The 24,912-nt window shown below is 44.5% G+C and overlaps 1 protein-coding gene across 5 annotated transcripts in view; it reads left to right on the top strand.

Moving 5' to 3' along the window:
• Positions 1-2,045: 2,045 nt before the first annotated feature.
• Positions 2,046-24,912, top strand: part of LOC129514446 (probable phospholipid-transporting ATPase IIB) — a 242,290-nt gene continuing 219,423 nt past the window's right edge. For 3 of the 5 annotated variants that reach the window (XM_055333018.1, XM_055333020.1, XM_055333016.1), the window contains exons 1-2: positions 2,046-2,175; positions 24,380-24,553. In XM_055333018.1, coding sequence (XP_055188993.1) covers positions 2,060-2,175; positions 24,380-24,553 — 290 coding nt within the window. In that variant the 5' untranslated portion in view covers positions 2,046-2,059. Of the gene's footprint in view, positions 2,176-2,768; positions 3,126-21,925; positions 21,991-24,379; positions 24,554-24,912 lie in introns of those variants that run through there. The other 2 variants (XM_055333017.1, XM_055333019.1) reach the window with 2 other exon arrangements.

The raw sequence follows: 24,912 nt of genomic DNA, 5'->3' as shown, positions 1-24,912 counted from the left end.
GGATGACATATTTATACAACAGATGTATAAATTAGGGAAGCAGGAAACAAAAAGACACAGCAGCGCTTGAAAACACCAAGTCATTGGACTAGAAACAGAGATGGGTGTGGCTCCAGTTGGCTGGCTTCTGCGGCTGGACGTTGGCCATGGGAGTCGGTGATGGGCTCACCCCTTGGGCTCCTACTCTACGTAGGAGGCTAACCTAAACCACCAAAGAAGCCCTGTTGCTGCCGGCTGCTTAGGGGTTAACAGGGTGCAAGACTAAGAGCATGAATACATAGACCCAAACCGAAGACCAAGGATGAATCCCACTGCCTGCAGACCCTGGATCTGACATGGTGTCCCTGCTGCTGGAAGCGCTGACATGCCGTGTGGGGCCCAGTTCTGGGCTGAAGGTGGAAGCAGCTACGGAAGAGTGAGGAGATTGGGCACCGGGGGCCAGCATCTCCTGAGCACTGAAAACGTGCCCACAGACCGAAATTCCAAGACATCTGAAGAAATCTGGTGCTAAGAAAAACAGTTCACAAATCAAAAATCAAAATGTCTTCTTCTCCTCAACTTCAAGTAAGAAACAAAACAGGCAGAAATGAAATAAGAATGGGATAGGACAAAGGACTGACGAGAAATCTTCAAAATAAAAAAAAGGAATTCATTGAAATGAGTACCTCAAACTATCTAAGACAAAACCCCCTCTAAGACTACATTAATAAAGGCTGCTGCAGCCAGGGCGCCCTTCTGATGTCACTTTTATTTCACGAGGAGTTCCAGGGTCTCTGAAGGCAAACTGTCTTATCAGGAGGAAGAGGAAGCGTGTTAAGTCTGGGGCTGCCTGTCGGGGGTGGGCAGCAGTGTGGGGGGCTCCAAGAGGAATGAACGCACGGTGGGACGCAGGGGGAGGCAGGCGGCCTGCTCTGCAGGCGGCCGCACCTGGGACCCAGGGCACCTGAGATGCAGGTGCCTGCAAGCAGGCTGTCAGGAACCTTGGGGAAGGGCACCTGCAGGGACGGCACCGCCTACCTGTGCCGTCCCAGTCCCACGGCGGCAGCCAACCCTCCTGCCGGCGCAGTGGACCCCGACCGCAGCAGCGCTGGGACTGGGACTCGGCAGTGCCACACCTTCTCCAACCTGCGAGTCCCGAGCATTTGTCCTCCACCTCGTCGCTCTAAGAGCACAGCGGGTCATAGGTGCGGCATGCAGGATGTGCTCACGGACCCTTCCCTCACAGCGGAGGCTTCAGGCCAGGCTTCTGGGGTCCCCCCACGCCCGGCCGTGCTCCGGGTCAGAGGAGAGCCTGGCGGTCACACCCTGCTTGGGGGAGGGGCACGGCTCACCCCGGCACCCGACCCCCAGCGTCTCCCCAGGAAAGCCCCGGGGTCACACCCGCGCGCGACCCCGGGGTGCGAGGCGGGAGGAGCCCCGGGCACAACCCCGAGCTGCGGATGAATATACCAAACTTGAACGGCTCCAGGGCCGGGAGCTCTCGGGAATTCGCGGCCGCGGAAGGGAACTTTACTCCCTCCGCAGGTGGGGGGGCAAAGCCGGACGCGCCTACACGCCGGGAAGCCCCCGCGGCCTCGGGACGCACGCCCGCCCCGCAGGCCCGAAAGACCCCTCTCCGCGCGGGCCGCACACGCAAGCGCACACGCCCAGCACCGGGGGCGGGGCTGCCGGGAGACCCCGCCTTCGCGCGCGCGCAGGCCACGCGGTGACGCCTTCCGGCCCGGGCGCGCGGGGGGGGGGGGGGGGGAGCCACGGAGCGACTCCGCCTCCGCCTCCGCCTCCGCCTCCGCCTCCGCCTCCGCCTCCGCCTCCGCTCGCGCCGGCGCCGCGCGGTGACGTCATTGGGCCCGGACGCGCTCCGAAGTCTCCTAACTCCGGCGCTTTCCGCGCCCTCCTTTTGCCGCACGCTGTCGTCATCGGGCCCCGACGCGCAGTGACGCGATCGGGCCCCGACGCTCGGGGGGCGGTGCCTCGGCCGGGCTGGCGCTGAGCTGAGAGGGCGGGGAAAGGCAGCGAATTGAGGTGGGGCGGGGAGGGGCGGAAAGGTTGCGGCCGGAACATGGCGGACCAGATCCCTCTCTACCCGGTTCACAGCGCGGCGGCCGCGGCCAACCGCAAACGTGCGGCCTACTACAGCGCGGCGGGGCTCGGGCCGGGGGCGGAGCGGCCCAGCAGGTAACGACGGGGCCGACGTCCCTCCGCCCGCGGCGCCCGTCCCCCCGCGCCTCGTGCGGGCGGGGGCCGAGGCCGGGGGGCCCTTTGCCGGTGGGGGCCCTGCCGGGGAGGGGGGAGGGGGGGGGGCCGTGGCCGGGGCGGGGGCGGGGGCGGGGGCGGTGCCCGGACCCCCGGACCCCCGGACCCCCGGACCCCCGGGTCCCCGGCCAGCGGGTGTGTCCGCGCGCACAAAGCTTCCGACCGCGGTGCGCCCGGGCTCTGGGAGAGCGTCCCCGCCGCGGGACGGGCTCCGCGACGGCGTGTCGGGGCCCGGCGGGGCGGCCCCCAGCTGTGTCCGGTCGGGCTGGGCCCCGGCCGGGCCGTCCGACGCACGGGGACGCGCTGTGGGACGGGAGCGCGCGGTGCGCCGCTGCGGACGGCGTGGGGCGGCCACGGCTGTGACCCGTGCGGGAGCGCCTGCCACCCGTGGAAGGGCACGGGAACCGCGAGCGTGTTCGCCAAGGACACTTTCACTTCATCGTGTGTTCACCAAGTGTTTTTTGTTGACCAAGGTTTTTGCTTCTAGCAACGGGAAACGGAACTGTAGAAGGTTAAGTTGTCGGCTGGTGCCGGGCGCGGTCGTTCGCGTGAGACGGGCGGTGGAAGCCTCGCCCTCGGCTTGGTTTCAGCGCACGTTCAGCGTCTTTCTCGCCCAGGAAGGAGAATACTGCGTTTTATGGACGGTGGTCGCTAGAAAAAGTTATGAAAAGGGGAAATACTGTCTTCTACGATTAATCGAGACTCTATTCCTGAGGAATCGTAGAAGCAATCAACTTTTTAAGAAGATTGACTTACTTGAATGAGATGGGGGGCTGGGGGGGGGGAGTCTTCAGGGACCCCGCACAGCGAGGACCCCGTGGGGGCTCCACCTCCCCGCCTGCTCTCATCCTGAGACCGCCGCCTGAGCCCAGGTCAGGAAGCAGTTAACTTTTACCACCTAAGAGGAAAAACTACGTTTTTCGATAGCCAGTTGCTTCAGGATTTGAGTTTTAGAGTAATGTTGTTCTGGGCTGTTTGAGAAACTGAAACATAGAGTCCGAAAGTCTGTATTGTCGTGTTGTAGAGCTCAATTGAATCTCGGCTCATTTGCTTTCTAAACTGAAACCCCGTTTCCTGGATGTAAGATGGGGGGGGGGGGTAGTGTTTTTCTCCTGCAGGGGGGTGAAGGGTTACAGGAGAACCTAGCAAGGTGCCTGTTATTAGCGTTTCTCTTTCTCTCCCTGGTGTTACCTATTTAGTAATTGTGTTAGTGATTCTCTGAGTGCTTGATTCTAGATCGTTATTGGAAATAAGCTACTTATTTCACAGCAGGTTTCCGTCACGTTTTGCATCTCAGTTTTTGCTCCAGGTATTTTGAGGTTCTGTCATTTGGTACGGACACATTATGCATCCTTATGTCTTCTGGTGGATTGTCTCATATTACAGAACGTTCTTCTTTGCCTCTGGTCATTTTCTTTGCTCTGAAATCTGCTTTATTGTGGATTAACGTGTACTTGATGTTCTCTTTCAACCCATCTAAGCTGAATTTGCAGTGAGTTTCTCTGTTGGATCCGATCCTGGTTTTCCATTATGCACTCTGTCAGTCTCTGCACTGGTGCATTTCAACTCTTTACATTTAGGTTAATTATTGCAACGTTAGAGTGTAGGTGCTATTTTATTATTTATTTATTTACTGTTTTTTTCGGATTCTCATTCCTCTTCTGTTTCTCTTGCATTCCTTTAGATAATTTCAACTTTTCTTTTTGGATATTGCTACAGTATTTTTGAGTGCAGATTGTTGTATAGTTGTAGTATGTGCTCCAGTATACCTATGTGATTTATTACCAGGGGATGTTGGGATTAGGATTTTAGGCTGTGCCCTAGAGTGTGTAAACATTATTTGCATTTTGGGCCTTTACCCATCTTCTCCCCCTACGCTTTGAATGGCGTGTCTTGAATATCAGATGGTATTACACTTCTTGTTTGAATCATCAAATATGGTTTATAAGGCTCATGATTATAGATTAGTCCATTGTATGTACCCATGTTTTTACTCTTTCTGGTGTTCTTCCTTCCTAGTACTCCAGGATTCTCGTTTTTCTCCATTCCTTTCTATTTGAAGTGCTTCCTGTCACCAGTCTTGAAATTTCTTCTTAGAATGTTTTTATTTCTTCCTTCCTGAAGGATGATGGATTTATTGGCTCTAGAATTCCTGGTTGACAGTTCTCTTGTTAGCCTTGAAAACTTGTTACACGTCCATCTAGCCTTCATGATTTCTGATGAGAAGCTCACTGCTGCTGGAGTTGCTGTGCCCCTGTGGGTAATGTGCCTTTTTCTCTGACTGCTTTCAGGTCTTTGTCTCTCATTTTTGCAAGTTTGATGGTGATGTATCTTGGTGTGGATTTCTTTCAGTTTATCTTAGTTGGTATTTAGTAAGCTTTTTTCACCTGTTGGGTTTTGTTTCACCAAAGTTAGGGAGTTTCTTCAAGTACTCTGGTCTTCACTGTCTTCTATTTCTCCTGCTGGTACTGGGATGATAGAAATGTTGGGTCTTTTGCTAGTGTTACATGACCCTTTTAGGCTTTTACCCCCTAGTTTCTTTTGTTGGTATGAAGATTGTGTGAATTGCATTGATTTATTCTCAAATTCCCTAATTCTGCCCTTTGTCATCTTCACTCTTCTGTTGATCCCATGCAGTAGTGTTTTATTTTCACTAGTTTATTTGTCAGTTTTATACTTTTTCTGTTTTAAGAGAGTTTGTAATTGGTTGTTGAAGCATTTTTATGTTTGCTGCTTAAAGTGATTGTCACATAATTCCCAGATCTGAGTTAATCTAAATTGTGTGTGTGTGTGTTTTAAGATTTTATTTATTTATTCATGAGAGACAGAGAGAGAGGCAGAGACATAGGCAGAGGGAGAAGCAGGCTCTCTGCGGGGAACCTGATGTGGGACTCGATCCCAGGACCCCGGGGTTACGTTCTGAGCCAAAGGCAGACAGACGTTCAGCCACTGGGCCACCCAGGTGTCCCAAGTTTTGGTGTCTTTTGATCTTCTTTTCTAACTCACACTGTTACTCTTCTGGTTCTTGGTATGACTGGGTGATTTTTTTTGTTTTATCCTGGACATTTTGTCTATTCTGGTTGGAGAATGTGGGTTCTGTTTATATCTTTTACTTTAGCAGGTGATCACCCTGTTTAGATTTAGCCTATAGATCCTGGCCTACATGTGTGGGCTGTGATTCCAGTGACAGTTTAACTTTGTGCTCAGAGTTTTGGTTTGCTTGGTTTATGTGTATGCTGGGACGTACTTGTATTCGCTTATACTGCTGAGAGGAAGGGGGGGGGGGGATTTCCTCAGGCCCAGTGCCTCTTGGTATGAGAAGGAGTGGTTAGTCTGTGTGATGAAAAGGCCTGTTGATGGGCAGTGTTGTGGTTGTACCTGCTCCGCAGGTTGTGCCTGCTGGCTGTTGTGTGTGTCTGGCTAGGGCAGGAGTCTCAGCACCACTGTGGTCCAGTCCCTCTTGCTGGTGCCCCTTCTGCTCTGGTGTCTGGTGGCAGAAGAGGGGAGTTCAGGCCCTAAATAGAAGTGTATTCCTGGACTGGCTGCTTCTGAAGTAGGATTGTACTTGTTGGTGCTGCCTGGCTGCCCTCCTCGTGAGAGAGGGGCATCTCAGGCCCATGGGGACACAAGGGCTTTCTGAGGCTCTAACCTCTTGTTGTGGCAGGGTTCCTCAAACTGGTGTCGCCCAGATGCACCAGTGTGCCCTGATGGGACAGGGGAGACTTTAGGTCTGTGGGGAAGGATACCATTTCCCACGGCATTTGTTGATCTCTCTTGCTGGTAGTGGTGGACTCTCGCTCCTTCCAGGGGAGGAATGATCTTTCTGGGCTGCCCTTTCCTGCTAGGTTGGGAATGCCAGGCCTATCTCCTTCCTTCTGTAGGGTGAGGGCATGTAGGATGTCCTGCCACTGTGTCGTTTCTTCAGTCATAGGTCCTGGTTGTACCTGCTCTGCACGTGCCTGTTGGCCAGCCCAACCCTCTGCCTCTTACCTGCTGCCTTCTTACCACCTTCCAGAGCTCTCCTTTTCTTGGCTCTTCCTTTATTTCCGAAGTTTATAGTTGGACTTAGGTAAGAGGAGCAGGGAGAGATTGTTCTTGCCTGGAATGTGCTTTAACATTATTCTGTGAAGTTTGATCGTATTTTATCATAGTAACATATGGTAAAAGGCTTACAAGAAGATACTGTGGCTCTGTACTCTGCTTATTCCTTCCTTCTTACCCCAGCCTCTGACCCCAGAGGCACTTATTTTGGATTCTTCTAGCTGTTTCTTCTGGTAGTTAAAATGTCCATATTTCAGTGGTTATATTCCTGACTTTGTCAACACCTAAAATTACTTTTTTTCTTTTCTTTCTTTTTAATGATGTTTATTTATTAGAGGGAGAGAGAGAAAGAGAGAGAACAAGCAGGGGGAACAGCAGAGGCAGAGGGAAATGCAGAGCCTGACATGGTGCTCGATTCTAGGACCTGGGATCATGACCTGAGCTGAAGGCAGATGCTTAACCTACTGAGCCATCCAGGTGTGCCTAAAATTACTTTTCTTTTGAAGCTTTCCATGATCTCAGTGCCAGCCAGGACAGAATTAGATGCTGTTTGGCTCCTAAAGATCCCTGTTCCCCTCAGCACAGATTGCACTTGACTGTAAATACTTACTTTCCATGAAAAGAATGACAGTGACTGTCAGCTTTTACCACAATACCTGGCCTCATGAGATGACATGGGAAGAGTTCCCTTGTCTCCTGCTTTCTGGAAGACAGTGAATAGAGTTGGTGTTAACTTCTTTAAGTGTTTGGTAGAATTTTCCAGTGAAACCATCTGGACCTAGAGATTTCTTTTTTTGCTGTTTCAATTTACAAACTCAGTTTCTTTCATAGTTAACTAGGCTCTTCAAATGAGCTATTTCATATTGTATGAGTTATGATTGTGCTCTTGAGGAATTGATCCTTTTCAGGAAAGTTGCCATATTTATGTGTGTAGAGTTGTTTGTAGTATTCTCTTACTATCTTTTTGACGTTTCATTTAGATATTGGTGGTTTGTGCCTTCACTCTTTGTTGATCAGTTTGGTATTTTAAAGTCATCTTTTATTTTACATTTTTTCCCTGTAGTTTTCTGTTTTCAAGTTTATTAATTTCTGTGCTTTATTTTTTCCTCCTTTTTGTTTGCTTTAGATTTATTTTTGTCTTTCAATTCTTGTTTCTTAGGGTAGGAGTTTAGACTATTGATTGATTGGAGACTTTTCCTCTTTTTAACATCAGCGTGGTTAAAAAGCGTGGTTTGTGGTGTAAATTTCCCTCTTGACACTGATTTATCTGTGTCCCACAGATTTTTGCATTTTGTTTTACTTTGAGACTTGCTTTTTGTTCCATGGATTATTTAGGAGCATGTATAGAAAATTTACTGCTACTTTTCTGTTACCAACTTCTAGTATGATTTCTTTATGGTTAAAGAGCATGCTTCGTGTTATTTCATTTATTTTCATTTTGGTGATTAGTTTTGTGACCAAGAGTATGGTCTTTATTGGTAAGAATTCTAGGGCCCAAAAGAAAGTGTATTGTGTTTTCGTTGGATGAAATATTCTGGAACGTTGACTAGATACTGTTTTTTTTTTTTTTTTAAGGTTATTTATTTATTTATTTATTTATGAAAGACATACAGAGAGAGAGGCAGAGACACAGGCAGAGGGAGAAGCAGGCTCCATGCAGAGAGCCCGACATGGGACCGGATCCATATCCCGGGTCTCCAGGATCATACCCTGGGCCGCAGGTGGCGCCAAACTGCTGCGCCACCAGGGCTGCCCCCTTTTAGTTATTCTTGCTAGTTTATGGTGTGGTTGTTCTCTAGGTTGTTGAGAGTGGTTTGGTTGTTAGAAGTCTCTAACTTCAATTGTGCATTTGTCTATTTTTCCTTTTAGTTTTATCAGTTTTTACTTCACATGTTTTGCCAGTCTGTCATTTGGTGCAGACGTGTTTGGGATTATTCTGTTTTGATAGGCTGACACTTTTATTATTAAATAATTTCCGTCTGTCTCTAATAATATTTTTGCTCTGGGCTTGGCTTTTTCTGACACTTATATAGCCACTCAGGCTTTCTTTTGATTAATGTTTGCCTGGCATATAATTTTCCATCCTTTTACTTTCAGCCTACTTATATTTGAGGTGAGTTTCTTATAGTCAGCTTATAGTTGGCTTATGTTTTTTATCTACTCTGCCAATCTCTGTCTTATGATTATATGTTTAGAACATTTAGGTTTGGTATAATGATTGATAAGTTAGAGCTTATATCTGCCATTTTTGTTTTGATTGCCATGTTTTTTGTTTCTTTGTTTTCTTTTTCCTGTTTTTCTCTGGGTTACCTGAACATTTTTTAGAATTCCATTTTGATTTAACAGTGGTGTTTTTCCACTGTATCTCTTTGTATCTCTTATTTAGTGGCAGTTCCAGGTGTTACATTATATGTATGTGACTCATCACAGTATTCTGGTGTTGATATTTTATAAGCGTTAATAAAGTGAGGAGTCCTTATCTCTTTACATGTACTGATCCCTACTGATGAAGTATTTCTCTTGTGAAGTTATGTATAAATTTGCATATGTAAAAGTATGTAAATATTTCTCTTACATCTGACTAGAGCTATAGATCAGACGGTGTTATAATTTTGGTCTCTCTCAAACATAACCTAGAAAACTGAAAAGGAGAAGAAATGCCTGTTGTATTGATCCATGTTTTCCCTATTTCTGTTGTTCTCTTATTTCCAGAAGTTCCTGAATTTCTTACTGTATTATTTCTGTTCTAAGAATTCCTTGCTTTTCTTTTAGTGTAGGTCTGCTGAAAATAAATTTTCTTAGTTTTCTTTCATCTTAGGAGGTCTTGTTTTTCCTTCATTCCTGAAGGGTAATTTCACCAGACATACAATTTGAGGTTGACAGTTCTTTTTCTATTTTAGCACTTGGAAAATGTTATATTCCTTCTTTCTGGCCTCCATGATTTCTGATGAGAAATCTGATGTTCTTTGAATGTTTTCTTTTTTCCTTTGGCTATGATGTCATTTTTCATTACTTCCAAGCTTTTCTCTTGTCTTTAGTTCTCAGTATGGGTCTTGGCATAGATTTCTTTGGGTTTATACTGTTTAGGGTTCACATAGCATATTGAATCTGCAAGTTTATATCTTTCATCTAGTTAGAAGTTTTCAGCCATTATTTGTCTAAATAATTTTCAAGCCCTATCCACTTTCATCTTTTCTAATACTGTCCCTGGAGGCACCTTCTGAGATCTTTTCGTGTGTCTCTTACGGTCCTGAGTTTCTGCTCATTTGTTTTAAGTCCATTTTCTGTCCAGATTGGATGGTTTCTTTTGTTCACCCTTCAAGTTCATTGACTTTTCCTTTGTTTCTTCTGCCTCCGAACCCTATCCATTAAGTTTCCAAATCTCTGCTAATGTATTTTTTAGTTGTAGAATTTCCATTTGATTCTTCTTTGTATTAGCTTTCTTTGCTGAAATAGCTGGTTTTTTGTTTTCATTTGCTTCAAGTGTGTTTGTAATTGCCCATTGACACATTTTTATGATGAATGTTTTAGAATCTTTATCACATTTCAACATATGCATCTCTTTGATGTTGGCATCTGTTGATTATCTTTCCTTCAGAAGGAGATATTTCTTGGCTTGTGGTATAATGAGTACTTTTTGATTGTATCCTGGACATTTTGAGTATTATGCTATGAGGCTCTAGACTTAGTTCAAATCTTCTGTTTTATCAGGCCTCCTCTGACACCACTGGGACTGGGGACCAGGGAGTTGGGATGAAGTGACGCTGCCTTGTTACTGCCAGATGGGGTGAAAGCCAGGTTCCTTTTGACCCCTGGGAGAAGAGGGTGCCCCTTTACCACAGGGCAGAGATGGGGTCTGTGGTGCCCCTGGAGCTCTGCTAATGTCCCCTTGTCTGGAAATGGAGGAATGCCTGTTTATTGCAGTCCGTGGCTGCCTGCTGTATGGCCTTGAGACCCTTTACCTCTGGGTTCCTGTGACAGTGGTGGGGATGGGCAGGAGGGACAGACTGTTCTTGGGGCTCTCTTTGGTTTGTGCCCTTGATTTTTTTTCTGGCTGCTGATTCTCTAGTACATAATTTGGGGTAAATGAGGCAGAAGGAGCACGTTGGGAATTCACTGTTGTGTGACCTCTGGAGTCCGAGGTCCTTCCTAGTCTGCCTCCTCTTCACCTTTCCCTGTGTCCTCTCCAGGATTATAGCTTTGTTGGCGGGGGTGGGGCATCCAGTCAGTGTTGCTGTGGAACTGGCAGGAAGGAGTCATTTACCTTTGTTCTGTTTTTGTCTTTCCTCATTTTATTTTAAAGTTACTCTTATTTTTTCATTCAGTGACAACTCTTTGGATACAATTCACATACCATACAGGTCTCCCATTTAGAGTGTAAAATTCAATGTTTTACCGTATTCACAGGAAAGTGCAGCCATCACCACAGTCAGGGTTGGAGGGTTTTCTTCACCTCTGAAAGAGACCTGGCGCCCTGTTATTACCACCTCCACCTCATCTCCATTAGTGTTCTTATTGCAGTCAGATGTACTTGATAAAGCTAACTGTTTTTTTGACTTTTTTTTGACTTTTAACAGATCTCTTTAATTTCAGAGTTCAGAACTGTAAGGTTTTATATCAAAATTAGGCTTTTCTAGTATTTCTGTTTTGGGAAATGTATGTTATACATTAGAATGCAGCTAAAAAATAGATTAAATATAAACAATGCAAATATAGTCTTGTATTTCCAAGGACAAAAGTTTATGTTACGAGGTCTTTTTCCTTCACATTGACTATTTGAAAGCTAATTAGTTGTTAGAAAAACAGCTTTGATACGGGCTTTTCTTGCTTTGTGAGCTTTATTTATTTATTTTTAAGATTTTATTTATTTATTCATGAGACACACACACACACAGAGGCAGAGACACAGGCAGAGGGAGAAGCAGGCTCCATGCAGGGAGCCTGACTGTGGGACTCAATCCTGGATCTCCAAGATCGCACCCTGGCCTGAAGGCGGTGCTAAACCGCTGAGCCACCACCCGGGCTGCCCTGCTTTGTGAGCTTTAAAAGGCTTTTTCCTTGACCATATAAAAATGTCATTTTGTGCTAATAACGTATAATGAATTGTAGTAATGTATTTTAAAGATTCTCAGGTTTTCCTTGGGGTGAAATTATTTTTATTTCATTATAATCATACCAGTTTGGTACACAGTATACTTAAAATATGGTGATTGTAAATTGTTACAACTTGTATAAAATTTTTCATCATTGGGTATGTATTATGAAAATTTCAATGGGCTGAATTAGATACGATGTGAGTGAGGTTAATACATGAGGATGTTCTTGTATTTTTGCAATGGGGGAGGTTGGTGATTTTATTTACTTATTTATTTTAGAAGTTATTAGGTGAGTGAAATACTGTGTCCCACACATAGTATTTAACAGTTTGGTAAGAATGTAATTACTTGTTAAAATCCTTTCTATAAACTAATGTGAGGCATTGCTTTTCTTCTTGCATTGTGTATAGTTGAGTAAAAGTAAGATATTTGTTAATTTGATATTTTTCATTTCTGACTTTTAAATGGTACCTATGTCATTCAAATTATCTTCACAGTTGAAGGAAGAATGAATGAACCTGGACATATTTTGTTTATCCATTTATCCATGTCTGTTAGTCCCTTATCTTTGCTTCTCATTGCAGTATGGCTTTTGGCCCTGCCTAGAGCCATTTGCAGTATTATAATAGTTAAACTTTAGTGTTTGAAAAGAGATTCATGCTGAGAACAGATGGCTATTGTCTGATTATCTCTAAAATATTAGTGTGTTTCTTGATAGAGGCAAAACAAATTTTTTTAATGCTGGTTTTCTCATTCTAAGTATCTATATACAATTTTCCCTGAGTCTTAAAAATTTTACAACTGTGATGATGATCTAAAAAATACCTTACTGGTCATAAAGATGAAACTTCTTTTCTGTGATGATTCACAACTGAAAAGGTTTTTCCAGGTACGGAATGATTCTTAAGATGGCATTTATCAAAGTGCCCAGGCCCAGGATTCCTTGGAATCAGAGATATGTTTTTAAGGATCTGTAGTTAAGTTTGTGAAATTCTTTAAACCTGCCAGAATAGAAATGTTTTACTTCATTTTCTACAACTGACAGTATTAGGATGAAGATAGATTTGGTGATTGTGAACATCACGGTTTTAGGGAACTGGATGGAGTATGTGTCCTGAGCTGATTGGCCCACTTATCTTCAAATTTCTGGATTGGCATTTATATAATATTAGATCTTGTACCATTAATTCTCACTTAGAAGTTCATTTCAATTTATGTGTAGTATTGGTGTAATTTCTTATGTCAGGAAATTGGTACTGAGGTTTCTGACAGAATATCTTGGAAGAGGAGTCAGCGGCTCCGAGGTTACTGTGTACATGGTTTGTGTGGGGGCATCTCTGGGCGTGAGGGGCTGACTGGTTCTGGCCCTTCTTGTTTTTATTGCTAAGGTCAAGGCATGCTTTTCAGGCACTGTTCCTTTACTTTTTTTTTTTTTCTTCTTTTTTTCTTTTCTTTTCTTTCTTTTTTTTTTTTTTTTTTAACTATTCTGCTGTTTATCTCCTCTGCTGCTGTAGGAAAGGAAGAGTCCCAATTTCCCAGTAGTTATACAGTTCTGCTTTTTTTTTTTTAAGATTCTTTTTATTCATGAGAGGCAGGGGGGAGAGAGAGAGAGAGGGAGAGAGAGAGAGAGGGAGAGGGAGAGAGAGGCAGAGACACAGGCAGAGGGAGAAACCAACTGCATGCAAGGAGCCCAATGTGGGACTCGATCCCGGGACTCCAGGATCATGTCCTGGGCTGAAGGCAGGCGCTAAACCACTGAGCCACCCAGGGATCCCCGGTTCTGCTGCTTATTAATGACTCATCAGTGACACACTTGAACTTGGAAGCAGTATTTGATGAAGGAAACACACATGTCTTTATAGCACTTTGTTGCTTTGTTTTTCTACTTTACTAACATGCAGGCAAAAGGAGGCAGTATTTATTTTTCTTAAAGTTTAAGCTGTAGGCATATTTTAAATGGTTTCTCCCTTTACTATATCAGTTGCCTTCTCAGAAATGTTCCTCATCAAAATGGAAACAATAAGGCTGTTAGATACTTAATGTGAGTTTAAGCTAGTTATTGTATTGACCTACTTTTACTTTTACTTTTACTTTTACTTAGATACCCGTAAATTATGCACCTTCTAGTACTTGAGTGTTTTGTTGAAAGTTCCTAATTTTTCTAAACCTTTGGCAGCAGCAAGAGAGCTGTCTCCATTTCTTAGCGTGGCAGTACTCTTGGGTTTGGTATCATCTGTTCTGTCGTCTTTGTTCACATTGTTTTTATTCGTTTTAAAAATATGTTTCCAGAATTATACTTAATTGCTGGAAACGTTGATTTTTCTTGAGTGACAAACCAATTAAGTGTGTATGACACTAGGCAACAAAGACACTTAAGATTTTCTGCTTATCCTGTCTCTGAAAAAATCCATTATTCATCATCTTATTGTTTTTAAATACTGAGGTAAAATTTTCAATACAATAGGAAAATTGCTTTGGAAATGGAATAAATTGCTTGCCAGTTCAAAGGCTCCATCTCTGAAGTGGAGGTTACTAAACATGATGTTGCTTATGTTCATTTTCTTTCAGATGCTTTTTACTATTTTTCTAGCATTAAACTTGATAAGATTGTGACTTTTGCTAAAATGCAACACAATCGCAGAAAGAACTTAATGAAGAAGACTAAAAATCTCATTTTGTATACTATATTATAATACATTTAAGTGGCGTTTTGAATTTTAATTGCATTTTGTATAAATATTCATTTTGTAGTTGACTTTTAAAAGAAATGAATTTATGCGCAGAATTAGAAAAAGGGAATTTTTCTGAGGAAACCTACTGACTCTGTTTTCGGCCTCCTACTTCACAGATGAGAGGACCCTTTGCCTGAGCGTCTAAAATGATGAGTCCCTTGTTGTGGGGGTGTTATGTGCTGGTGTCAGCGGTCCCTGGAATAAGTGAGCCCTGGGGGCTAGTGCGGCAGCAAGGGCAGGGGCCGCCGCTCCTCTCCTTGTGGTCACTGCTGTCAGCGACAGTGCAGTGGTCAGACACGTGTGACCGAGACTAATCATTGGTATCACAGTCTTTGTGCTTTTTTGGGCGGACTCCCGTGCAGCACAGCACGGTCAGCCATGGTCGTCTTTGTAGAGTCATCTTGTATACACTCTTCATGTTTTCAAATATTCGTGTTTGCATGGGATAATTAGAGCCTGTGGTGAAAGTTTACTCACATGACCAAAAAAAGGACTTTCGATGCATTTTCAAAAGCCGTTCTCCGGAAAAGTTGTTCCCACACTGTTACAAGCCATTACGAGTGCCCACTTATCCGAGACTGTTAAGAATGCTAACTGTTAAGAATTCCTTTTTTCAGTTGTTTTAATTTGCATGTGGTAAAAGTTCTTTTGAAAACAAAAATGATTCCTAGCTTTAAAACCTTCCAGCGACTTCCCTTTCCACTGAGAATTAGTGAGAGTCCAAGGACTTCCACTGGCTGCCCTGCCCTCGGGCCCCACTCGGCAGCCTCCTCAGCTGCCTCCGGGGCTCGCCCGCTCCGCTGGCTGCCTTCCCCTCAGCCCCTCCGGGTCTTCCCAGACCTTCTGTGCCTCTGTCTCTTCTTGAGACCCAGCTGCCTCTGGCCTCACACCTTTGCCGGGGCCTCCGCTGCCTGTCTCCCTCTGCATGCAGCCCACCCGCTCTGTGTTGGCGCTGGCGGTCCCAGGGCTCTGGGGGCCTCCTGCCCCATCCCCGCCACCCCGCCGCCCTGGTGGGCGCTGGCTCGGGGCAGCCCTTCGGCGGTGGGTCCCCAGGCTGGCGTCCCTGACGAGGCCGTGCGTGATGCTGTGCATGCAGCTGTAGGTCCCTTCGTCATGGATTATCTTTGCTCTTCCGTCATTCCGTCATGTTTGCTTTATAAAAATTGAATTTGTTAGAACTGTTCATGAGATGTTGTGTTCTTGTCACGCGCTGTGACATTTCCCCCAGTGTCTCCTTTGCTCTGAGCGGGGTGCCCGGCTGTAGCAGGCTCTGCATCCCCCAGCCCCCATTTCGAGGCACTGTCTCCTCAGACGTTCTTTCTCCTAGCGTCTGCTGTCTGATCTCACCCACACCCCAGCTCCCCCAGGGATCAGACTTCTGCCCGAGCGTGCCGAGTGTGTGAAGATTTGGTTTTCCAGGTGACTGTGCCACCGTTAGCGCGTTAACTGTGGCAGCGCCAGGACCCGGAGGGCAGGCCTCGGGCACAGTTCAGGCTGACCTGGGGGTACGGCCCAGCGTGGCCTGTGGGAGATGTGGGTAATGCTGAGGAAATAGCCATCCTTCAGGGGTTACTTGGCTGCTGTGGAGCAGCAGTCAGTAATATTTACAGAAATTGTTTCTTCCTTTTTTTTTTTTTAAAGATTTTAATTTATTTATTCATGAGAGACCCAGAGAGAGAGGTAGAGACACAGGCAGAGGGAGAAGCAGGCTCCATGCAGGGAGCCTGATGTGGGACTTGATCCCATGACTCCAGGATCACGCCCTGGGTGGAAGGCTGGTGCCAAACCGCTGAGCCACCTAGGGATCCTGAAACTGTTTCTTTTTAAGAAAATTCTGTCAGACACAACATAAAATTTAGCATCTTGACCACGTCTGCTTGAGGGTGGGGGGCAGTGAGCACACTGACACTGTTGTGCTGTCGTCCCCACGGTCCCTTGGGTCTTCTGAACCCAAACTCTGCTCCCATGGAACGCCTTGCCGTCCCCCTCCCAGTCCCCAGCCCTCTCCGGATCTGTATGTGGAGTTGACTGTCCTCATCACCGCACGGAGCTGGAGAGCATCACGGTTTGTCTTCTTGTGTCTGGCCCCACTGAGTGTCGTGTTCTCAAGCTTCGAGCTGTAGCACACATCACATTTCCTTCTTTTTTTAAAGCTGATTGATGTCACATTATAAAGATGGACCACATTTGTCTTGGGCATCTAAAGCTATTTTTCTTTTTTATAGTAAAACTTTCCGGCCAGCCCAGGTGACTCAGTGGTTTAGCGCTGCCTTCAGCCCAGGGTGTGTGATCCTGGAGACCTTGGATTGAGTCCCAAGTCAGGCTCCCTGCATGGAGCCTTCTTCTCCCTCTGCCTGTGTCTGTCCCCCCCCCCCCCCCCGTCATGAATAAATAAATAAAATCTTAAAAACAGAAAAAAACTTTCTTTGTTAATTGTCTAAAATAAAACAGAATTAAAAGAATGTTTATGAAGTGCTTAGATTCATGCCTGACTGTTTCAGAAACTCTGGCCTCTGGCTTCTGACCTTCCTTCTCTCAACACTGAATTCCTATCTGGGAGGCAGGGAAGGGAGGCCGTGCAGGCTTGCACATTCACTGTCCTTCCCTTGGCCTCGCCCTCTGCTTTCTTTCTCTCCTGCTCTCTCTCCCCCAGGGGATACATGTCCTGTGATCTGTAGCAGGGAGGGGTCAACCCAGAATCTAGATGTTTCTTCCTACTCTTCCTCCCTCCACGCCCACTTCAGAGACGCCCTTGTGATACCAGCTGGCCCCTGCAGGGTCCCGAGGTTCCGCTTCCCCACTGCTGTGCGGACATGTCTCCTTTCTTGGACCTGCTTATTTACCATCCATCCGTCTCCTTTCTAGCTCTCTACATTTCGTTATCATCTCTTGTTTTCTGTTCTGTAGGTTTCAGCTTTATTTATCTTTTTAAAGATTTTATGTATTTATTCATGAGACAGAGAGACATGGGATCCTGAGCCACCCAGGGATCCCATGTAGGTTTCAGCTTAAAAAAAAAAAAAAAAGTAGGGCAGCCTGGGTGGTTCAGCAGTTTAGCACCTGCCTTCAGCTCAGGGCATGATCCTGGAGACCTGGGATCGAGTCCCACGTCGGGCTCCCTGCATGGAGCCTTCTTCTCCCTCTGCCTGTGTCTCTGCCTCTCTCTCTCTCTCTCTCTCTCTCTGTCTCTCATAAATAAAAAATCTTTTTTTTTAAAGCAGTGTTTTTGGTATTGAAGGTAGATCATGTATGTAAGCTTCCATCTTTATAGGAAATGTTTTCTTATCCTTTTACATATGCATCTGTCTCTGTCTTCTCTTCCAGAAGAGTCCTGTTTTGAGCTCTGTGGTCTGTGTAATGGTGTAGACCTCCAGTAGCTCTTCTTCTTCTTTTTTTTTTTTTTAAGATTTTATTTATTCATGACAGACCCAGAGAGAGGGAGGCAGAGACATAGGCAGAGGGAGAAGCAGACCCCATGCAGGAAGCCCGATGTGGGACTCGATCCCAGGACTCCAGGATCACGCCCCTAGCCAAAGGCAGATGCTCAGTCACTGAGCCACCCGGGTGTCCCGCCAGTAACTCTTCTTACAGGAGTTAATAGCTGTAGTTATCTTGAAGCAGGCTACCTGCTGTGTCCCAACTCTAGTTTCAGAATTCCCAGGGACGGTTGTGGCTTAGCTTGGGTGGCTAGCAGTCCTTCCTTAGCCGTGCCCTCCTACCTTCCTGTGTGCCGCACCCATTCCACGCACACCCTGTCCCTTCACTTGGATGCGGCCCTGCAGCCTGGGGCTCAGTCGGCACCCTCCCAGGGCTAGGTAACTGTCTCGCCAGTTGCCACTGCTGCCATTTTAGATTTCCTGATGAATGAGTCCAAGCCCCGTGAGTTAAAGACTGCATCTGTTGCTGACCGTCATGCTTTCAGTGTAGGCAGGCGTTGGTGCTCAGCATCTAGTGGACTGAGTGTAGGTACCCAACTCAGCCAGATGGCTGCAGAGCCTTTGTTCATGTAATGATTTTGAGAGGTGGTCTTCCTTGGTCTTTACAGAGATCTTGTGGTTTTTGTTTTATCTATTGAATTATCTTAGGAGGAGGAGAATTGTTTTGGTGGTTAGTGGTTGCTGAGGATCCACTTCCATCTACTTAGGCTGATTCTCTACCGTGTAAGGGCAAGTAGTCCCCGTATTTGTCATGTGCTGAGTGTCAGTTTCTCTCAGTGCCTGTCACTGCGCTGAAGCGCTGGAGTGCCTGGGAGAGCCCCAGTGTGGCTGTGAGCACAGTTATATCCTCTGTGAGTAGAGCACCAGTGTCTATCTACTTAGCATCCAGTCTTAGCTGAGAGCTGTCTCACGTAAGGGAGGAAAGATGAGACCTGGGTAGCAGGAAGCAGAGTTGTCGAATTGACTCATAATACAAAGAAAACAAAATCATGTCATTAGTTGCTATGCAATTGTATTAATGTCCTGTTGGTGTTGTAAAATTATCATAATGTATGGCTTAAAAGAAATTTATTATTTTCCAGTTCTGTAGTTCAGAACTGTATGGTCTCACAGGGCTGAAATCAGGTTATCAACATGCTGCTTCTGCTTCTGTAGGCCCTGGCAGAGAGTCCGCTTCCATGTGGTTGTAGCTTACAGTCCTGTTTGCTCGTATTACAAATCAATGTGGAAGAGATGGACTCTCTTGTATAAAGATAGCACCATTTCTGAAAAAAAAAATAGCACCATTTCTGTTGTCATGTGGTATATACATCCCTGCAAAACCTTGTATGTGGTAGAAATACTCACTGAAAATAACAGGGTTTATGGGCAAAAATACATTAGAACGGACACTGGGAACCTATCTTTTTTTTGTGAGCACATCACTAACGAAAGCAGTCATAGTCCTGGTGACGTTTGCTGAAGAGGCACCTTGAGTTCCTGGCCAGTGAAATCTTACCTGTAAGGAGGCTGCTGAGTGTGAGCCTGGAAGAGTGTACTAGTTCCAGGGCTGCCACAGGGCACATGCCCCAGGTATGTCCAGCTAAACTGAACTTTCTCTCTAGCATGGGGAGCAGCCTCAGCCATAGTTTGTAAGCAGTAGCGTAAGACCCCTTGTGAATCAGTGCCAGGGACGGTAAGATGCCACTCTGCTCCCCTTACTTAAGTGAAGGGTTGCATGTGTTTAGCTCCCATCTGGTGAGGGTAGGGTAAAACTGCTGGGTGTTATTCATAGCACTCATAGTGGTGGGAGTTTACATTTGCAGTTAGCACTATTTCAAGTGTTTTAGAGCTTATGACTTTATAGAACAATTACAGCACTGAGAATCTTTGAAAGAATTCATGTAAAAATATGGAGAAAGTTCTGTGTACAGATATTTCCACTGAAACATTATTTAGTGGGAAGTTATAAAGGTCGTCCTCTCTATCCAACAGTAGGGGATAATTCAGTAACCTGTAACTTAGTCATCCACTTGCTGGATTATTTTTGAGTTACCACATGTTAAAAAGATGTTAAAAGAAGCTTAGGTAGCAAGTCAGCCTTGCCTTTATTGTTCAAGGAAATTTTTCCCATCATTGAATTACACTTGTGTTTGGATTCTTGACACCTAGGCTCCTGGTTTAAGAAGGTAAAGGTTTCTTGAATCTTGCCTTCGACCTTTTCACAGACTCCTCCTAGTAGGCAAAGTAATGCCTGGCACCATCACTGCCTGCCTGCACATGCATATGCCCTCACACATGCGCAGGCGTGTGAACACCCATATCTGCAGTTTCCCCAAAGGACTACTAAAAAATAGAAAGCCTGTTACAGGGATCCCTGGGTGGCGCAGCGGTTTGGCGCCTGCCTTTGGCCCAGGGCGCGATCCTGGAGACCCAGGATCAAATCCCACGTCGGGCTCCCGGTGCATGGAGCCTGCTTCTCCCTCTGCCTGTGTCTCTGCCTCTCTCTCTCTCTCTGTGTGTGTGTGACTATCATAAATTAAAAAAAAAAAATTAAAAAAAAAAGAAAGCCTGTTACATACTGTATATTGTATATATTTTTATATACATTTAGCACTTGCTGTGTACCACAGAAGATATAGTTCAATAACGTTTAAAGTGGAATGGAAATAATTCTGTTGTTGGATATTCCTGATTATCTGGGGTAGCACTCACCATTGTCATACTCTTAAGGCCTTCATTTTCAAAATGTTGGCCAGTCACAAGCCATCTAGAGAAGGAAGATCATGATGATGAGTAGAGATACAGATGACAGTGTCCAGATGACAACAGGTCTTGGCAGGAAAAAAGAAACGTGGATTCAAGAAACAACAGAGGACATCACTTTGGGTCTTAAATTTTTTTCTGCTTGGATACGTTTCCCTCACTTGCTATTATGAGGTATTTCAAACATACAGAAACATCAAAAGAATGTTCTTGTAACTTACATATATTCAGCAACTGGTAACCTTGTGCCTTATTGCCCTTGTCTCTGTGCTTACCAGATCTTCAGTGCTTTTCAGGTGGGACCTTTGGCAAGGGTTTCCCCACGGGAAGCATGATTCTTAAGGCACGTTGCTTGTTGTCCCAGCCAAGAGAATTAACGGTAATACCTCATATGGCATCTATAGCTCTATTCACTTGACTTCTTTTGTACTTTTTTTCCAAATTGTGAAATACACAATGTATCTATTCACCCCAGCTTAAAGTGCACAATTCAGTGGCATTTGGTATACCCTCAGGGTTGTACAGCCATCACCACTCTGACCTTCTGGAACATTTTAAAAAATGTCTTTTATAGCCTTTTTTTTTTTTCAATCAGAGTTCTAATCAAGGTTCCACTATTTCATTTGGTTTTATCTTTTTAATTTCTTTAAATTTGGAGAAATCTTTGCAGTCACTTTCTTTCTCCCAATGATGTGGCATTTTTCGAGTCCAGATTGGTGGTTTGAACTGTGTCCCATGTCTGGATTAGATCGTCCTGGACTTGGGTAGTGCTCTTTATTTCCTGCACTTACTGTCTTGTGAAAATTAGCCCCAGAGCAGTGCTTCTCAAATAGCAGAGTGCGGACCCCTGGTGGCTGAGTCAAGTGTCTGCCTTCGACTCAGGTCATGATCCCAGGATCCTGGAATGGAGTCCCATATCAGGGCTCCCTGCTCAGCAGGGAGTCTGCTTTTCTCTCTGTTCCTCCTCCCTGCTCATGCTCACTCTCTCTCTCTCAAATAAATAAAATCTGAAAAAAAATCTGTAAATGGCAGAGTGTTAGGGCTCCTGACACCCAACTGGTGACTACTTCCAGAAGTTTCGTTTTTTGGGGTGTGTCCAAGAATTTTTATTTCTAACCCATTCTCAGGTGATGCTGATGGTCTGGGGAATGTACTTTCAGAACTACTACTCTGGAGATTGAGTAAATACAGCAAATATATACATGTGTTAGCAAGAATGCTGGCTCTGCCTCTTATTGTGTATCATACCAGCAGGCAGACGTCAGGTTGTCCTGTGGTGAGTTCTAGTTTAAGGTGGTGATCTCTAGAACTTTTACAGTTTATAAGTTTCCATTTGCAATTGTGAGGACTCTGTGGATGGTTCTCCAGCATCATACTGTTCTGTTCCCAAACTGCTTTTGTGCCCTCTCCCCACCAGGTAGTAGTGGATTTTCCAGATATCTTTCTGTTACTGATTTTTTTTAATATATATATTTTTAATTTTATTCATTTATGATAGGCACACACACAGAGAGAGAGAGGCAGAGACACAGGCAGAGGGAGAAGCAGGCTCCATGCACCAAGAGCCCGACGTGGGACTCGATCCCGGGTCCTCAGGATCACGCCCCGGGCCAAAGGCAGGCGCCAAACCGCTGCGCCACCCAGGGATCCCCTCTGTTACTGATTTTTAAAAGAAATTCTTTAATGGTGAGAGAACATACTTTGTCTGATTTCAGTTCTATTGAATGTTTTAGTTTGTGTTATGGCCCAGGATGTGGTCCGTGGGGATGAGTATTCATTGAGCACTTGAGAGAACATCAAGTTCTGTTCTGTGCAGGGTAGAGTGCTCTGTAAATGCCAGCCAGGGTACATTGGTTGACAGCGTTGCTCACGTCTTTATGCCCTTTCTGATATTGTTTATTCTGTCAGTTACTGACGGAAGACTTACCAAGTCTTCAGGCAGTGTTGTGGATTTGCTTCTTTCTCCTTTTACTTACATATTTTGTACTTTGTACTTCGTGTATTTTGAAACTAGTGATAGGTGTCTGCACCTATGCAATTTACGATTGCTAGAACTTATGTGTGATTTGATCTTTTATCATATAATGTCCTTTATCTTGGGCAGTTCTTCCATTTAAAATTTTTTTTGATGTCTTCTTTGTTTCATATCGTAATAGCTACTTTTCTTCCTTTGAAAGAGTGTGTGTGTTGTATGGAAAAAAAGTAAGTAAGATGGAAAATCTTTTTACTTCTAATCTTTTAACACCATATGCCATTATACTTCAGGTATTTATATTATTATTTTTGTAGACAGTGATTTTTGTCCTCCAGCCAATACTTGCCAACATCTGGACACATTTTTATTGTCAAAATTGAGGGATGCTGCTACTGACCTCAAATGTGTAACGGTCTGGGATGCTGTTGAACATTCCTCAGTGCACAGGACAGCTCCATCAAAAGAGAATTCTATGACCCAAAATGAATGGTACTACTGTTGAGAAGCTCCACTCTGAAGATTGCAGTATACACAGCTAATTTTTCCCTGTTAATATTTTACACTTAATGTAAACTGTGGAACTGCCCACTTCTTACAATATGGCTGCCATATCTGTTCACATCTCTTTGTGCTGAAAACTTCACCAGACCATGTTACAGCTTTCACTTTCAATAGTTGTACACGTTTTAAACAATTTTGTGTTGCTCTTCATTTCCCGAATTCCAAGTTTTCTGCTAGTATCAACAGCAGAACATCTTTAATGTTCTTTTGTAGTAGGTCTGATGGTGACAAATCCTCCAAGTTTTAGCTTTTATCTGAGAATGTTTTTGTTTTGCCTTTATTCCTGACGGATCTTTTTGCTGGATATAGAATTCGGGGTTGAGCCTTTTTCTCTTTCAGCACTTAGACATGGGGTTCCTATCCTTCGTGTCCTCTCTCTCTGGGAGACATCCATGGGAGTTTGAATTGATGTGCTTCTAATGAGATGTTTTTCTCTGGCTGCTTCCAAGAGTTTTTCTTTCATCTTTGCTTTGAGTAGTTTGATTACTACGATGTGCATTTTGTGATCTTCTTTGACCTTATCTTGTTTCAGGTTTGCTTTTATCTTTCAGTAGATTGTAGTATTGTCTGGCACTCATTTATGCTGTAGTTGTGGGCTTGGTTGGTTTTATTTGTCTTCTCTAAAGTCTGTGGACTTCAGAGGGTATGAGGAGAAATTTCAATTCCAGTGACTGCTATCTTTCAGGGACACAGAGGTTTGCTCTCTTATTTTTACAATTGAGGGTAATACCTACCATGGAGGCTTGATGTAAAATTAAATAAGATAGTATTTGTGGACTTTCCATTATATTTTCTGATGAATTTTTGGTTCTCAAGGTAAGCTATTATTTTTAAAAGATAAATATGTCCACAATTTAGGAAAGATAAAATGGACACTTGATAGTAGGCTCCCTGTTTTTGGAATCAGAAGGGGATCAGTGAACTCTAAATAAGATGCTGGTTGTGGAGGACATTATTTCATTGAATATAAAGTTTAAAAAAAAGGAATAACAGAGACAGAGTAAGTGTAAGGGGGACATAGCATCCTTGCTGCATGTATCAAATCTGACAACATATCATGTTCCCACCTTTTAACATAAGACACCTATGTAGTTCAAAAGTCATTTTCACGACTTTGATGAATGTAAAGTGGGGCAAATTTTACATCACATCAGTCTGTAACAGTATTTAGATATGATCTGGAAATACACATTTTTTTGCTAATATTTCAGATTGATTTTTTTTTTAATATTGCTGCACCATGGATGGGTGGTACTGAGCTGACCGTGGCTGTGTGGAGGGCTCCCCACATAGTCAAGTCTGCTTCCTTGGGCAGCCAGTTCCTTTCCTGCCTGTCTTGGCTAAATACATTTCTTGTAAAGCAAAGTAGCATCCCTTATTTACAATGGTTTGCCTTCTCTATAGACAGCTTAGTTTGGAGAAAAAAGCAAAGTATGATTAGTAGAATTGGACCAGCTCTTGTCTTAAATAATAAATACTCTTACTTGTGACAGAAGACTGCTTGGCCTGCCTCAGTACTCTGTTCTTACCTCTGACCAGGTACCAACTGGAAGATGAGTCTGCCCATTTGGATGAAATGCCACTAATGATGTCTGAAGAAGGCTTCGAGAATGATGAAAGTGATTACCACACGTTACCACGAGCTAGGGTCACACAGAGAAAAAGAGGACTAGAGTGGTTTGTCTGTGGAGGATGGAAGTTCCTCTGTACCAGGTTTGTTATCTCTTGCTGCTTAATCTCCTATGCTCTGAGGTTACACAGTTAAGGTATTGATAAGCTCAACTTCTAACATATTTTTATATCGAACTAAAGAAGACTCTAAATGAAATGACATCCTGAATAGTGTTAAACAAAACCAAATAGTGCTAATCTGAAAGGGATGGAAAGCCAAGTTCACTTTTTTAATGAGACATTTTAATATTTAGAAAATGAAGAAGATTAGTGATTGCATGGTAGAATGGATTCTGGTCACCGTGTTGGCACTTGTAAACAGTGCTCCCTTCTCTTCCATCTGTAGTCATACTCTCATCCAAAAAGGCAGATATGCCTGTAAAATGCAGTTTAATAATACC

Source organism: Nyctereutes procyonoides, unplaced genomic scaffold, assembly GCF_905146905.1.
Source record: "Nyctereutes procyonoides isolate TBG_1078 unplaced genomic scaffold, NYPRO_anot_genome, whole genome shotgun sequence".
Taxonomy (NCBI): domain Eukaryota; kingdom Metazoa; phylum Chordata; class Mammalia; order Carnivora; family Canidae; genus Nyctereutes; species Nyctereutes procyonoides.
This window is presented reverse-complemented; position numbering and strand designations above follow the sequence as displayed.